Below are 17,449 nucleotides of genomic sequence, written 5' to 3'. Positions count from 1 at the left end.
ACCCACTGAGAGAGAGACACCCAGACCCAGGGCTCGAACCCAGACTCTCGGTGTCTCTGACACGGCCATCGTGAACCCACTGAGAGAGAGAGACAACCAGACCCAGGGCTCGAACCCAGGCTCTCGGTGTCTCTGACACGGCCATCGTGAACCCACTGAGAGAGAGACACCCAGACCCAGGGCTCGAACCCAGACTCTCAGTGTCTCTGACACGGCCATTGTGAACCCACTGAGAGAGAGAGACAACCAGACCCAGGGCTCGAACCCAGGCTCTCGGTGTCTCTGACACGGCCATCGTGAACCCCCTGAGAGAGAGAGACAACCAGACCCAGGGCTCGAACCCAGGCTCTCGGTGTCTCTGACACGGCCATCGTGAACCCACTGAGAGAGAGACACCCTGACCCAGGGCTCGAACCCAGGGTCTCAGCGGTGCTGGTTCAAGCCCTGGGGCTGGGTGTCTCTCTCTGTGGGCTCACAATGGCCATGTCAGAGTCACTGACAGCCTGGGTTCGAGCCCTGGGTCTGGGTGTCTCTCTCAGTGGGTTCACGATGGCCGTGTTAGAGACACTGAGACCCTGGGTTCAAGCCCTGGGTCTGGGTGTCTCTCTCAGTGGGTTCACAATGGCCGTGTCAGAGACACTGAGACCCTGGGTTCGAGCCCTGGGTCTGGGTGTTTCTCTCAGTGAGTTCACAATGGCCGTGTCAGAGACACTGAGACCCTGGGTTCGAGCCCTGGGTCTGGGTGTTTCTCTCAGTGAGTTCACAATGGCCGTGTCAGAGACACAGAGACCCTGGGTTCGAGCCCTGGGTCTGGGTCTCTCTCTCTCAGGGGGTTCACAATGGCCGTGTCAGAGACACAGAGACCCTGGGTTCGAGCCCTGGGTCTGAGTTCACCGTGCACCCGAATAAAAAACAAACTGGTGACGCCATCCCGAATCAGTCAGAATCAGAATATTTATTTATTCTGCAGGAGGAATCCGATGGGCTTTAAAGCTCTTGACTCACAGAAAGTACAATCAAGGTAAACAAATCACCCAGACACAAAATCGATACAACACTCAACCATCCCCATCCTACCAGGCCAAGACACATTCGAGATTTACAACATCATAATTTACGATTAAATACGACTCCAATAACTTAAGTCACGATGATCACAACGTAATGCCGGTCCTGACAACAGAGTGACGATTTAGCAATAGAGCAGAGTTGGTGATCTCACTCCCACTTACACCACAACTACCACCACCACCACCACAACTACCACCACCACTACCACCTACACCACAACTACCACCACCACCACCTACACCACCACCACCACTACCTACACCACCACCGCCTACACCACTACTACCACCACCTACACCACCACTACCACCACCACTACCACCTACACCACAACTACCACCACCACCTACACCATCACCACCACCTACACCACAACTACCACCACCACCTACACCACAACCACCACTACCACCTACACCACAACTACCACCACCCCCTACACCACTACTACCACCACCTACACCACAACTACCACCACCACTACTACCTACACCACAACTACCACCACCACCACCTACACCACCACTACCACCACCACCTACACCACAACTACCACCACCACCTACACCATCACCACCACCTACACCACAACTACCACCACCACCTACACCACAACCACCACTACCACCTACACCACAACTACCACCACCCCCTACACCACTACTACCACCACCTACACCACAACTACCACCACCACTACTACCTACACCACAACTACCACCACCACCACCTACACCACCACTACCACCACCACCTCCACCATCACCACCGCCTTTACGCATCACAGGATAAATAAATATACAATGAATTGTAATACCTTAAATATTATTCAAGTAGTTATCTGTTACAACATTACTATTTCATTATTATTACGATTTAATAACGGTTCAAGTTTTCAAATGAGGCTTCTGTATGGGACGAGGGTTCTATATGGGACGAGGGTTCTGTATGGGACGAGGGCTCTGTATGGGACGAGGGTTCTGTATGGGACGAGGGTTCTGTATGGGACGAGGGTTCTGTATGGGACGAGGGTTCTGTATGGGACGAGGGTTCTGTATGGGACGAGGGTTCTGTATGGGACGAGGGTTCTGTATGGGACGAGGGTTCTGTATGGGACGAGGGTTCTGTATGGGACGAGGGTTCTGTATGGGACGAGGCTTCTGTGTGGGACGAGGGTTCTGTATGGGATGAGGGTTCTGTATGGGATGAGGGTTCTGTATGGGACGAGGGTTCTGTATGGGATGAGGGCTCTGTATGGGATGAGGGCTCTGTATTGGACTAGGGTTCTGTATGGGACGAGGTCTCTATATGGGACGAGCCCTCTGTATTGGACGAGGCCTCTGTATGGGAGTCGAACCTGCGACCCCTAAGGCTGTGAGATTCCAGGAGGGTCACGTGGGGCGCGGTCCCAGTGTGAACTCGCTACAAGTTCCAGCCGTGGTCGGACTCTCGACTTCTACTGCGACGTCTCGCGGTGAGATCTGCAATGACACACGGAGAGGGTTTCAGCAGCAGCATCAGCAACATCCTCATCAGCATCATCATCAGCAGCAGCAGCGTCATCATCAGCAGCAGAATCATCATCACCATCATCAGCAGCAGCATCATCATCATCATCACCAGCAGCAGCATCATCAGCAGCAGCAGCAGCATCATCATCACCATTATCATCACCAGCAGCAGCATCATCATCATCATCAGCAGCAGCATCATCATCATCATCACCAGCAGCATCATCATCAGCAGCAGCAGCATCATCATCATCATCATCAGCAGCAGCAGCAGCAGCAGCATCACCATCATCATCACCATCATCATCACCATCATCATCATCAGCAGCAGCATCATCAGCAGCAGAATCATCATCATCATCAGCAGCAGCATCATCATCACCATCATCACCATCATCATCACCAGCAGCAGCAGCATCATCAGCAGCAGCAGCAGCATCATCATCAGCAGAATCATCATCATCAGCAGCAGCATCATCATCATTAGTACCGCCATCACCATCATCGCCACCACCACTATTACCGTCACCACCACCACAACTATCATCATCACCACCACCAACACCACCACCACCACCATCATCATCACCACAATCACCATCAACACCACCACCACAGCCATCATCATCACCACCACCACTATCATCATCACCACCACCATCCCCACCACTATCATCATCATCACCACCATCAACACCACTATCATCATCACCACCACTATCATCACCATCATCACCACTATCACCACCACCACCACCACCATCCCCACCATCATCATCATCACCACCATCACCACCACCACCACTATCATCATCATCACCACCACCATCACCACCACCACTATCATCATCATCACCACCACCACCACCACTATCATCATCATCATCACCACCACCATGACCACCACCACCACTATCATCATCATCACCACCACCATCACCACCACCACCACCACTATCATCATCATCATCACCACCACCATCCCCACCACTATCATCATCATCACCACCACCATCCCCACCATCATCATCATCACCACCACCATCACCACCACCACCACTATCATCATCATCATCACCACCACCATCACCACCACCACCATTATCATCATCATCATCACCACCACCATGACCACCACCACCACTATCATCATCATCATCATCACCACCATCACCACCACCAGCACTACCATCATCATCATCACCACCACCATCACCACCACCACTACTATCATCATCATCACCACCACCACCACCATCCCCACCATCATCATCATCACCACGACCACCGCCACCCCCCAAGCTCTCACCTCTCTGGGCTCCGCGAGTCTCCGTCTACACAAAGTCCCCAGCCTCCTGTGGTGACGACTTCCACTCCCCTCGCTCCGTGAACGTCTCGGTGTGTGGCTGATCACTGGAAGACATCGCCACCACCAACATCATCACCACCACCAACGTCACCACCACCAACCACATCACCACCAACAACAACATCACCACCACAACCAACAACATCATCACCACCAACATCATTACCGCCACCAACAACATCATCATCACCACCAACAACATCAACATCACCACCACCATCACCAACAACATCATCACCACCACCACCACCACCGCTTAGTAATTGGGTGAGTGACTGGGTGAGTGGGATAGTCAGTGAGTGAGTAAACGAGCGACTTGGTGAGCGAGCGAGTGACAGGGTGAGTGAGTGGATGAGTGAGTGAGTGAGCGACTGGGTGAGTGAGTGAGTGAGTGACTGGGTGAGTGAGTGACTGGGTGAGTGGGTGAGTGAGTGAGTGACTGGGTGAGTGAGTGACTGGGTGTGTGAGCGAGCGAGCGACTGGGTGAGTGAGTGAGCGAGCGACTGGGTGAGTGAGTAAGCGACTTGGTGAGTGAGTGGATGAGTTAGTGAGTGAGCGACTGGGTGAGTGAGTGAGCGAGCGACTGGGTGAGTGAGTGAGCGACTGGGTAAGTGAGTGGGTGAGTGAGTGGGTGAGTGAGTGGGTGAGTGAGTGAGTGGGTGAGTGAGTGGGTGAGTGAGTGGGTGAGTGAGTGAGCGGCTGCTTCACTCATCACGTCTGGGCGAACAGAGAAACGTGCGCTGTGATTTACGGCTGAGCGGATCGAGTGCGGGCCAGCCTACCTGGTCCGACGCCTCTCCAAGTCACAGGCACCTGGGACGAGAATCGCAGAAGAGGTTCTGAGTCATCGTGTGACAGTGCAGAGCAGCACCATACACAGAGAGAGTGCACACCACAGGCAAAGGTCCCCCGTGTAGCCCTGATCCACTGTTAGGGCAAGTGCTGTTAGCGGGTAGCGTCACTGATTTATGTGACCTCACTCACACACTCACTCACCCAATCACACACTCACACACTCACCCAATCACACACTCACACACTCACCCAATCACACACTCACAGACTCACACACACTTACAGACTCACACACACTCACACACTCACACTCTCTCACACACTCACACACTCATTCTCAACCTCTCACAGACTCACCCAATCACACAGTCACTCTCTCATACACACACTCACACACTCACTCACACACTCACTCTCTCACACACACTCACACTCTCACACACACTCACACTCTCACACACTCTCTCACTCTCTCACACTCTCTCACTCACACTCTCTCTCTCACTCACACACACACTCTCACACTCACTCTCATACTCACTCACACTCTCACCCTCTCACCCCCTCACCCTCACTCTCCTCACCTTTCCTCCTCCTCCACAGCGCCACCAGCCCCGCTGCCCCCCCCCCCCCCCCCCAGCGTGGCGAGCACTCACACTCACTCACACACTCTCACACTCTCTCACTCTCTCACTCACACACTCTCACACTCTCTCACTCACCCACTCTCACACACTCTCACTTACACACACTCACTCACACACACTCTCACACTCACTCACTCTCACACTCTCTCACTCACCCACTCTCACACACTCTCACTTACACACACTCACTCACACACACTCTCTCACTCACACACTCTCACACTCTCTCACTCACTCACTCTCACACACTCTCACTTACACACACTCACTCACACACACTCTCTCACTCACACTCTCACACTCTCTCACTCTCTCACTCACACACTCTCACACTCTCTCACTCACCCACTCTCACACACTCTCACTTACACACACTCACTCACACACACTCTCACACTCACTCACTCTCACACTCTCTCACTCACACTCTCATCCCCTCACCCCCTCACCCCCCTCACCTTTCTTCCTCCTCCACAGCGCCACCGCCAGCCCCGCTGCCCCCCCCCCCAGCGTGGCGAGCACAGCGGCTGCCCCGGCAGCTGCTGCCCTCTCCCCCGCCCTCCTGCGCCCTGCAGACAACGACAAAGATCCCCCGTGTAGCCGTCACAGGATGTGTGAGCAGCAGCTGTGAAGGCTGCCGGCGCTGTGGCACACGAGGGGGGGGTGGGTGGCTACCACCACCACGCCCGGCCGCCTTTGTCTCCCCAAGTGGCGATGTTTACTGCACCACCGCTACGCCAGGTTACTCATTTGAGGCTGAGTTGATCTAAGGGAGTCCCTAGATCGACTCGGCTTCGGAGCTCGCTAACCACTGCACCACCACTCTGACATCAATCACGTGGTGGGCACGTCACGCGGTGGGTAAATCACGTGGTGGGTACGTTACACTGGGTACGTCACGTGGGTACGTCACGTGGCCACATCACGTGGGCACATCACATCACAATGGGCACGTCACGTGGGCACGTCACGTGGGCACGTCACATGGTGGGTACACTGGGCACGTCACACTGGGCACGTCACGTGGGCACGTCACGTGGGCACGTCACGTGGGCACGTCAGCTCACAGCACTGCACGAGGAGTGAGGGAGAGTACGCACCTGCCATAGACACATCCAGATCAGCTGTGGTAGGATCGGCTGCTGTAGGTTCTTCGGATGTTGTAGGTTCAGCTGTTGTAGGATCAGCTGTTGTAGGATCAGCTGTTGTAGGATCAGCTGTTGTAGGTTCAGCTGTTGTAGGATCAGCTGTTGTAGGATTGACTGTTGTAGGATTGGCTGTTGTAGGTTCAGCTGTTGTAGGATCAGCTGTTGTAGGATTGACTGTTGTAGGTTCAGCTGTTGTAGGATCAGCTGTTGTAGAATCAGCTGTTGTAGGATTGACTGTTGTAGGTTCAACTGTTGTAGGTTCAGCTGTTGTAGGTTTGGCTGTTGTAGGATCAGCTGTTGTAGGTTTGGCTGTTGTAGGTTTGGCTGTTGTAGGTTTGGCTGTTGTAGGTTCAACTGTTGTAGGTTTGGCTGTTGTAGGATCAGCTGTTGTAGGTTCAACTGTTGTAGGTTTGGCTGTTGTAGGATCAGCTGTTGTAGGTTTGACTGTTGTAGGTTCAACTGTTGTAGGTTCAGCTGTTGTAGGTTTGGCTGTTGTAGGTTCAACTGTTGTAGGTTTGGCTGTTGTAGGTTTGGCTGTTGTAGGATCAGCTGTTGTAGGTTTGGCTGTTGTAGGTTCAGCTGTTGTAGGTTCAGCTGTTGTAGGATCAGCTGTTGTAGGTTCAGCTGTTGTAGGTTCAGCTGTTGTGGGATTGACTGTTGTAGGATTGACTGTTGTAGGATTGACTGTTGTAGGTTCAGGTGTTGTAGGTTCAGCTGTTGTAGGTTCGGCTGTTGTAGGTTCAGCTGTTGTAGGTTTGGCTGTTGTAGGTTCAGCTGTTGTAGGTTTGGCTGTTGTAGGTTCAGCTGTTGTAGGTTCAGCTGTTGTGTCGGCTGGTCCTGCACGAGAGAAACAAGAACGTTAGAGACATCCAGACCTGAACTTGAACCCAGACCCCCAGTGTCTGTGACACGGCCACTGTGAACCCCCTGAGAGAGAGAGAGACACCCAGACCTGAACTTGAACCCAGACCCCAGTGTCTGTGACACGGCCACTGTGAACCCCCTGAGAGAGAGACACCCAGACCTGAACTTGAACCCAGACCCCAGTGTCTGTGACACGGCCACTGTGAACCCCCTGAGAGAGAGAGAGACACCCAGAGACCTGAACTTGAACCCACCTATCACGCAGAGCGCTCGCTTCTTCTTGCCGCAGTGTTCGTCGTTCCAGCGGCCGTGCCTCGCGTGGCGCACTGCCACGTGGTCGGCCCCTTCCCTCGTCACGTGGTCGTCCCCCGTCACGTGACCGGCCCCTTCCCTCGTCACGTGGTCGTCCCCCGTCACGTGGCCGGCCCCTCCCCTCACCACGTACATCTCGACGCAGTCTTCTCTGGCGAGGTTGTTCGGTTCGGACGGGGCCCAGTTCAGGAATCCGTCGGCGGAGGAATTGTCGATCCATCTCCACTGCAGGCCGCCCACCTGCGTCGGAGGCGGGGTCAGAGGTCGCCGTCTTATTGGGGAATCCGAAGAGCCGCAAAGCTCTTGTTCGTAGTGGCAGATGGAAGCGGATGCATTCAGATTCGGATGAGATTGCATCGATGATGGTGATGATGATGATGTTCATGATGGTGGTGGTATCGATAGCGATGTTGATGATGTTGATGGTGTTGTTTTTCATGTCGATTGAGTTGTTGATGGTGATGGAGTTGTTGTTGATGGTGATGTTGATGAAAACTACATCCCATGAAAACGCACAGGCCCTTGTTGGTGGTGGTGCTGGTGGTGGTGATGGTGGTGCTGGTGATGGTGGTGCTGGTGGTGGTAGTGGTGGTAGTGGTGGTGGTGGTAGTGGTGGTGGTAGTAGTGGTGCTGGTAGTGGTGCTGTTGGTGGTGGTGCTGGTGGTAGTGGTGCTGGTAGTGCTGGTGCTGCTGGTGGTGCTGGTGGTAGTGGTGTTGGTAGTGCTGCTGGTGGTGCAATCCGAACCTTCCGCAGTCCGATCCAGAACTTGCCGTCGCTCTCCGCCGCCAGTGCGGACGCGAGTCTCGCGTTGAGCCCGGCGCCGGTGACGACCGCCAGGTCAGCGCCGGCCTCCCGGCAGTAGTCGCGAGCCCTCCGCCAGGTCGTGGCGTGTGGGGACACGTGGAGACGCCACCCGCCTGTTGCCGTGTTCAGATTCAGTTTTCACGTATCAGGTAGAGACACAGACTCACACAGAGACCCATATAATCACACAGAGACCCACAGACTCACACAGAGACCCATAGACTCACACAGAGACCCACAGACTCACACAGAGACCCACACTCACACAGAGACCCATAGACTCACACAGAGACCCACAGATTCACAGAGACCCACAGACTCACACAGAGACCCATAGACTCACACAGAGACCCACAGACTCACACAGAGACCCACAGACTCACACAGAGACCCATAGACTCACACAGAGACCCACAGACTCACACAGAGACCCACACTCACACAGAGACCCATAGACTCACACAGAGACCCACAGACTCACACAGAGACCCACACTCACACAGAGACCCATAGACTCACACAGAGACGCACAGACTCACACAGAGACCCACACAGAGAGCCACAGACTCACACAGAGACCCACATAATCACACAGACTCCCACAGACTCACACAGAGACCCACAGACCCACACAGACTCACACAGAGACCCACAGGTGCCAACAGACTCGCACAGAGACGCACAAACTCACCGGCTATGACTGTGAATGTGATTGCGGAGAGCAGCAGCATCTTGCGCTGATGTCGGTATCCCGTTCGTGAATCTGCTGGCACCACGGGCAAGGGTGACACGCGGAGTGACTGCCGGGCATAGCTGGCACCACGGGGAAGGGTGACACGCGGAGTGAGTGCCGCACAGACACACACACATACACACACACAGACATGCACAGACACACACACAGACACGTGAAATCACGCACCTTACCCAAACGACGACTCGGATCTTCAGGTAGCGCTGTTAAACACTCGCAATTGTGACGTCTCTCTCTCTCTGTCTATCTGTGTCTCTCTGTCTCTCTCTGTGTCTCTGTGTCTCTCTCTCTGTCTCTGTGTGTTTTTGTGTCTCTGTGTCTCTCTCTCTGTGTCTCTCTGTGTCTCTGTGTGTCTCTCTGTCTCTGTGTGTCTCTGTGTCTCTCTCTGTGTGTTTCTGTGTGTCTCTGTGTCTCTCTCTGTCTCTGTGTGTCTCTGTGTGTCTCTGTGTCTCTCTCTGTCTCTGTGTGTCTCTGTGTCTCTCTCTCTGTCTCTGTGTGTTTTTGTGTCTCTGTGTCTCTCTGTCTCTCTGTGTCTCTGTGTGTCTCTCTGTCTCTGTGTGTCTCTGTGTCTCTCTCTCTGTCTCTGTGTGTCTCTGTGTGTCTCTGTGTCTCTCTCTGTCTCTGTGTGTCTCTGTGTGTCTCTGTGTCTCTCTCTGTCTCTGTGTGTCTCTCTGTGTCTCTGTGTGTCTCTCTGTCTCTGTGTGTCTCTGTGTCTCTCTCTCTGTCTCTGTGTGTCTCTGTGTGTCTCTGTGTCTCTCTCTGTGTCTCTGTGTGTCTCTGTGTGTCTCTGTGTCTCTCTCTGTGTCTCTGTGTGTCTCTGTGTGTCTCTGTGTCTCTCTCTGTGTCTCTGTGTGTCTCTGTGTGTCTCTGTGTCTCTCTCTCTGTCTCTGTGTGTTTCTGTGTGTCTCTGTGTCTCTCTCTGTGTCTCTGTGTGTCTCTGTGTGTCTCTGTGTCTCTCTCTGTGTCTCTGTGTGTCTCTGTGTCTCTCTCTGTGTCTCTCTCTCTGTGTCTCTCTGTGTCTCTGTGTCTCTGTGTGTCTCTCTGTCTCTGTGTGTCTCTGTGTCTCTCTCTCTGTCTCTGTGTGTCTCTGTGTGTCTCTGTGTCTCTCTCTGTGTCTCTGTGTGTCTCTGTGTCTCTCTCTGTGTCTCTCTCTGTCTCTGTGTGTCTCTGTGTGTCTCTGTGTGTCTCTCTGTCTCTGTGTGTCTCTGTGTGTCTCTGTGTCTCTCTCTGTCTCTGTGTGTCTCTGTGTGTCTCTGTGTCTCTCTCTGTCTCTGTGTGTCTCTGTGTGTCTCTGTGTCTCTCTCTCTGTGTCTCTCTGTGTCTCTGTGTCTCTGTGTGTCTCTCTGTCTCTGTGTGTCTCTCTGTCTCTGTGTGTCTCTGTGTCTCTCTCTCTGTCTCTGTGTGTCTCTGTGTGTCTCTGTGTGTCTCTGTGTCTCTCTCTGTCTCTGTGTCTCTCTCTGTGTCTCTCTCTGTCTCTGTGTGTCTCTGTGTGTCTCTGTGTGTCTCTCTGTCTCTGTGTGTCTCTGTGTGTCTCTGTGTGTCTCTGTGTCTCTCTCTGTGTCTCTGTGTGTCTCTGTGTCTCTCTCTGTGTCTCTCTCTGTCTCTGTGTGTCTCTGTGTGTCTCTGTGTGTCTCTCTGTCTCTGTGTGTCTCTGTGTGTCTCTGTGTCTCTCTCTGTCTCTGTGTGTCTCTGTGTGTCTCTGTGTCTCTCTCTGTCTCTGTGTGTTTCTGTGTGTCTCTGTGTCTCTCTCTCTGTGTCTCTCTGTGTCTCTGTGTCTCTGTGTGTCTCTCTGTCTCTGTGTGTCTCTCTGTCTCTGTGTGTCTCTGTGTCTCTCTCTCTCTGTGTGTCTCTGTGTGTCTCTGTGTGTCTCTGTCTCTCTCTGTGTCTCTGTGTGTCTCTGTGTGTTTCTGTGTGTCTCTGTGTCTCTCTCTGTGTCTCTGTGTGTCTCTGTGTCTCTCTCTGTGTCTCTCTCTGTCTCTGTGTGTCTCTGTGTGTCTCTGTGTGTCTCTCTGTCTCCGTGTGTCTCTGTGTGTCTCTGTGTCTCTCTCTGTCTCTGTGTGTCTCTGTGTGTCTCTGTGTCTCTCTCTGTCTCTGTGTGTTTCTGTGTGTCTCTGTGTCTCTCTCTCTGTGTCTCTCTGTGTCTCTGTGTCTCTGTGTGTCTCTCTGTCTCTGTGTGTCTCTCTGTCTCTGTGTGTCTCTGTGTCTCTCTCTCTGTCTCTGTGTGTCTCTGTGTGTCTCTGTGTGTCTCTGTGTCTCTCTCTGTCTCTGTGTCTCTCTGTGTGTCTCTGTGTGTCTCTGTGTGTCTCTGTGTGTCTCTGTGTCTCTCTCTGTCTCTGTGTCTCTGTGTCTCTGTGTGTCTCTGTGTGTCTCTGTGTGTCTCTGTGTGTCTCTGTGTGTCTCTGTGTGTCTCTGTGTGTCTCTGTGTGTCTCTGTGTGTCTCTGTGTGTCTCTGTGTGTCTCTCTGTGTCTCTGTGTGTCTCTGTGTGTCTCTGTGTGTCTCTGTGTGTCTCTGTGTCTCTCTCTGTGTCTCTGTGTGTCTCTGTGTGTCTCTGTGTGTCTCTGTGTGTCTCTGTGTCTCTCTCTGTGTCTCTCTCTGTCTCTGTGTGTCTCTGTGTGTCTCTGTGTCTCCGTCACCCACGACTCTCTCCTTCTCCCTCCTGCTAACGTGTCCCTCTTATACCCAACGCCGGTACCTTCGAGTGAGACGCCCCTCGTGATCTCATGGAAAGAAACGCGAAGTGCGTGACCGTTTCCTCTCTGGGAGACGACACGGGCGGCAGAGAGAGACACACGGAGAGAGCGAGGAAGGTGAAAATTGAGGAAAATCTAATTTGGGGAGCCGGGAAGACCCCCCCCCTTCTCCCCCGAGGAATCAATTCGCACGGAGTGTTGGAAATTCTACACCACCACCACCACCCTCCCTCCCTCCATGCGCTCCGCAACAAATCCCGGCGTGGTCAGAAGGGGAGGAAGCGCCTGTTAGTTTAGCTTAGAGGGTTATTGTTTAAAAAAAAAGTTAAGAAAATAAACTCCAAACTAAACATGTTTTGCATTCGACAATTCCCAGCGGACCTCGCGGGACCAGCCGTGCCGATGACCAGAGGTTGGAAATTCCCGCCACGTGATTAAGTTGTAGTTAGCAATGAGTGTTGATGATGGCCATTGATGATGATGAATTACGATGAATGACCATCACCATCATCAGGGGTCTCGTGGAAGGCGGGAAGGGAGCGTCTGGGGAGTGGCACGTGGTCTGTGAGGCGTGCAGAGCGGCGAGTCGGTGATAAACTCACTCAGCAACTCACCAACTCACCAAGTCACTCACCAACTCACTCACCAGCTCACTCACCAACTCACTCACCACTCACTCACCAACTCACTCACCAACTCACTCACCAACTCACTCACCAGCTCACTCACCAGCTCACTCACCAACTCACTCACCAGCTCACTCACCAACTCACTCACCAACTCACTCACCAACTCACTCACCAACCCACTCACTAGCTCACTCACCAACTCACTTACCAACTCACTCACCAACTCACTCAGCAAACTCACCCACCAACTCGCTCACCAGCTCACTCAGCAAACTCACTCACCAACTCACTCACCAGCTCACCCGCTCACCAACTCGCTCACCAACTCACTCACTCACCAACTCGCTCACCAACTCACTCACCAAACTCACCATCGATGAACTCACGTGTTGTGTGTTTATGTATGTTGATGTATGATGTGTGTTGATGTATGTTGTGTGATGTATGTTGTGTGTTGATGTGTTGATGTGTGTTGATGTATGATGTATGTTGTGTGTTTATGTATGTTGTGTGTTGATGTATGATGTGTATTCTTGGTTCTTTCGGTAAAGTCACGTAGATAGAAAATAAATAAAATACTAATAATAAATAGAAAAAAATAAAAGCAAAAAACCCACGACGTTTCGATCACAACACGAGCGGTCTTCATATAAACAAAAATATTTTCTCTCCGCCTGATGGTGGTGGTGGTGGCGGTGGTGGTGGCGGTGGTGGTGATGGTGGTGGCGATGGTGGTGGCGATGGTGGTGGTTGTGGTGGTGGTTGTGGTGGTGATGGTGGTGATGGTGGCGGCGGTGGTGGTTGTGGTGGTGGCGGTGATGGTGGTGGCAGTGATGGCGGTGATGGTGGTGGCGGTGATGGCGGTGGTGGCGGTTATGGTGGTGATGGTGGTGGTGGCGGTGATGGTGGTGATGGTGGTGGTGATGGTGGTGATGGTGGTGGTGGCGGTGATGGTGGTGATGGTGGTGGTGGTGATGGCGGTGGTGGCGGTTATGGTGGTGATGGTGGTGGTGGCGGTGATGGTGGTGATGGTGGCGATGGTGGCGGTGATGGTGGTGGTGGCGGTGATGGTGGTGATGGTGGTGGTGATGGTGGTGGTGATGGTGGTGGTGGCGGTGATGGTGGTGATGGTGGTGGTGATGGTGGTGGCGGTGATGGTGGTGATGGTGATGGCGGTGGTGGTGGTGGTGATGGTGGTGGTGGCGGTGATGGTGGTGATGGTGATGATGGTGATGGTGGTGGCGGTGATGGTGGTGATGCTGATGATGGTGATGGTGGTGGCGGTGATGGTGGTGATGGTGGTGATGGTGATGATGGTGATAGTGGTGGTGGTGGCGGTGATGGTGGTGGTGATGGTGGTGGTGATGGTGGTGGCGGTGATGGTGGTGGTGATGGTGGTGGTGGTGGCGGTGGTGGTGGTGATGGTGGTGGTGGTGGTGATGGTGACGGCACTGGACGTGGCTGCCTGTAACCCGCACTGTGGAGGCGTGGGGTTGGTGAACCACACAGAGATGGGGCGTGAAACTCCCTCCACTACCCCTCGGCATTGAGGGTCGTCATGTCCCGGCTTGGAGCCAGGGAACGATGGCTCGAACCCAGGTCCCCAGTGTAGATGACTCAGAGTCTCTGACACGGCCATTGTGAACCCCCTGAGAGAGAGAGACACCCAGACCCAGGGCTCGAACCCAGGTCCCCAGTGTAGATGACTCAGTGTCTCTGACACGGCCCTTGTGAACCCCATGAGAGAGACACCCAGACCCAGGGCTCGAACCCAGGATCTCTGTGTCTCTGACACGGCCATTGTGAACCCCCTGAGAGAGAGACACTCAGACCCAGGGCTCGAACCCAGGTCCCCAGTGTCGATGACTCAGTGTCTCTGACACGGCCATTGTGAACTCACAGAGAGAGAAAGACCCAGACCCAGGGCTCGAACCCAGGTCCCCAGTGTCGATGACTCAGAGTCTATTGCGTGGCTCATCGAGTGGAAATTCACAGCAGCAGCAGCCAAAGACTCCGAGCCGCGGGCTGCTGAGGTTGATTCTAAATGTGGAGGGAAAATCCGGAGGACCCCGAGACAAAATCCACGCGACCCACAGAGAGAGAGACGCAGACTCCAAATATACAGCAGCAGCAGCAGGCGTCGTCAGGGTCGGGGTCGAACCCACGACCTCCTGCACACCAGGCGAGGTAGTCAACATCTCCTAGCCACCGTGATGATGATGATGAGAGAGACACGCAAACTCCAACTATACAGCAGCAGCAGGCGTCAGGGTCGGGATAGAACCCACGACCTCCTGTACACCAGGCGAGGTAGTCAACATCTGTGGCCACCGTGATGATGATGATGATGAGAGAGACACGCAGACTCCAAATATACAGCAGCTGTAGGCGTCAGGGTCAGGATGGAACCCACGACCTCCTGCACACCAGGCGAGGTAGTCAACATCTCCTAGCCACCGTGATGATGATGATGATGAGAGAGACACGCAGACTCCAAATATACAGCAGCTGTAGGCGTCAGGGTCAGGATGGAACCCACGACCTCCTGCACACCAGGCGAGGTAGTCAACATCTCCTAGCCACCGTGATGATGATGATGATGAGAGAGACACGCAAACTCCAAATATACAGCAGCTGTAGGCGTCAGGGTCAGGATGGAACCCACGACCTCCTGCACACCAGGCGAGGTAGTCAACATCTCCTAGCCACCGTGATGATGATGATGATGAGAGAGACACGCAGACTCCAAATATACAGCAGCTGTAGGCGTCAGGGTCAGGATGGAACCCACGACCTCCTGCACACCAGGCGAGGTAGTCAACATCTCATAGCCACCATGGAGCCACCCGCAGCGCCGCTGCTGCTGACCCAGCGTCTCGCCTCCTCCTGCACGTGGCGCCGAGACGCGTCCGGGGCCCCTCCCCCCTCCCCCCTCTCTTCTTCTCCCCTCCCTCCTCCTCCACTCTCCCTCCCTCCTCCCCCCCTCCTCCCTCTTCCCCCCCCTACCTTCCTTGTAGTAGCATCTACACGTGTAGATGCTACTACGCGTGTAGCTACTACTACACGCGTAGTAGCTACTACTACACGCGTAGTAGTAGCTACTACTACACGCGTAGTAGTAGCTACTACTACACGCGTAGTAGTAGCTACTACTACACGCGTAGTAGTAGCTACTACTACACGCGTAGTAGTAGCTACTACTACACGCGTAGTAGTAGCTACTACAACACGCGTAGTAGCTACTACTACATGTATTACACATGTAGTAGCTACATATGTAGTACACATGTAGTACCCATGTAGTACACATGTAGTAGCTACGGGCCCCGCACTTTCAAGGCCCCCGCGCTAAACGCTTTCAAGCTATCAATTCCGGTTCAGTGATTCTGCACTTGCTCTATTACGCTAGTACTATACCGCCTTCGACTTTTACAAACGACCGGTGTGTTTAAAGTTAGCAATTTGTCGTACTATTTGGCTGTATAGCAAATGAAAAAATACAATTACTTTACTGGGCAAGCAAATCATTTGCGTGTTTTTAATAGTTATGTTTTTTTTTTAAACGCAGGGCCTCTTTATAACAACACATACACCAGGCTCCGCACCAGCTCCATGCGGCAAACTTCACACGCAGCGAGCGGCTCCAAGTCGCCCTGTGGGACAGGCGACGAAGCCCCCAGAGCGGCGCTGGCGAACAGAATTCGCGGTCGGCTCAGGACGAGGAGCTTTGAAACCTCTCGGGGTCCCGCCGGGATTGCCTCGGGGTGAGCCGCCCGTTTCCTCGCACTGCGCATCAACAATGATCTGGCTCAGAGCATCTTCTAATAATACAAACTCCTCATGGGACCTCCCTTGCCAGGGCCACAAAATGGGAAGAGGTTTCCACTTTTTTCTGGCGACAAAACAGGAGTCGTGTTTAGATCTTGATTTGAGACCTTTTGCGACTGCAGGAATCCATTCTCTTTGGTTCTTAGGGTAAAGTCACGTGGGTAGAAAACATAAAACCAAATAAAAATATGATATATTTTAATTTTGTTACATTTTTGTACCTAAATTTTTTTTTTACATAAATAAAAAATAATTATATATCACCATATATATTTTTTTCTTTAGTTTAATTTTCTACCTACGTGACTTTACCGAAAGAACCAAGAATATCTTAACATCGCTGCTTTGTTGCCAGAAAAAAGGGGAAATCCTATTCCCAATACGAATCATCATCATCATCGTCATCATCGTGGTGGTGGTGGAGGAGCGACTCGTGGTGGTGGTGGTGGAGGAGCGACTCGTGGTGGTGGTGGAGCGACTCGTGGTGGTGGAGAAGCGACTCGTGGTGGTGGTGGTAGTGGTGGTAGTGGTGGTGGAGCGACTCGTCAATAAAAACGAGCGGAGTGCCGGGAAGATGGAAACGCAGCGAGTTGGCACAGTAGGGGGCACAGGTTGTGTGCATCTAGCAGTCATCTCAGTCGACCCATGGCACCACCTGGGTCTGTCCCTTGACAACACAACATACACACACACGACACACACTACACACAACATACACACACACCACACACACACTACACACAACACACACACCACACACACGACACACACCACACACGACACACCACACACACACCATACACACACGCACGACACACAACATACACACACACGACACACACTACACACACACCACACACACACACGACACACACCACACACGACACACCACACACACCATACACACACGACACACACACCACACACAACACACGAGACACACCGCACGTGGCGTTGGTGCTGTATTGTCGTCACGTGTCGCCAACGCCGCTGTTTACAAACATCGAGTCAACGATGGGCACACG

At 53.1% G+C, this 17,449-nt stretch overlaps 1 protein-coding gene across 7 annotated transcripts; it reads right to left on the bottom strand.

The window, feature by feature from the left end:
- Positions 1–935: 935 nt before the first annotated feature.
- LOC133361224 (mucin-2-like) lies at positions 936–9,666 on the bottom strand. 7 transcript variants are annotated; one of them, XR_009757337.1, is made up of 10 exons: positions 9,450–9,664; positions 9,214–9,285; positions 8,463–8,635; positions 7,660–7,957; positions 6,494–7,378; positions 5,852–5,962; positions 4,734–4,764; positions 3,892–3,995; positions 1,484–2,552; positions 936–1,435 (listed from the first exon to the last, which is right to left on the bottom strand). XR_009757337.1 is itself a non-coding variant. In XM_061580109.1 (9 exons), the coding sequence occupies exons 2-8, from the start codon at positions 9,251–9,253 to the stop codon at positions 3,917–3,919; spliced, it is 1,617 nt and encodes a 538-aa protein (XP_061436093.1). In that variant the 5' UTR covers positions 9,254–9,335; positions 9,445–9,666; the 3' UTR covers positions 936–2,552; positions 3,892–3,916. The 7 variants fall into 7 exon arrangements, 5 of the variants coding, with proteins under 5 accessions (XP_061436093.1, XP_061436091.1, XP_061436092.1 ...); XR_009757336.1 differs by having other exon boundaries at positions 936–1,558; positions 1,610–2,552; XM_061580109.1 differs by having other exon boundaries at positions 936–2,552; positions 9,214–9,335; positions 9,445–9,666.
- Between the last annotated feature and the right edge of the window lie 7,783 nt (positions 9,667–17,449).

This window comes from Lethenteron reissneri, chromosome 71 (assembly GCF_015708825.2).
Source record: "Lethenteron reissneri isolate LAM-NWPU_2019-01 chromosome 71, ASM1570882v1, whole genome shotgun sequence".
Taxonomy (NCBI): Eukaryota; Metazoa; Chordata; class Hyperoartia; order Petromyzontiformes; family Petromyzontidae; genus Lethenteron; species Lethenteron reissneri.
The sequence above is the reverse complement of the archived record's forward strand: the minus strand, read 5'-3'. Positions and strand labels throughout refer to the sequence as shown.

Excerpts from the sequence above, each read along its gene's own strand:
- LOC133361224 (XM_061580109.1), bottom strand. The coding sequence starts at position 9,253 with ATGCTGCTGCTCTCCGCAATCACATTCACAGTCATAGCCG. Across the intron at positions 7,379-7,659 it reads GCGAGCGCTCTGCGTGATAG|GACCAGCCGACACAACAGCT; the intron begins GTGGGTTCAAGT and ends TCTCTCGTGCAG. Across the intron at positions 3,996-4,733 it reads TTGGAGAGGCGTCGGACCAG|TGATCAGCCACACACCGAGA; the intron begins GTAGGCTGGCCC and ends GATGTCTTCCAG.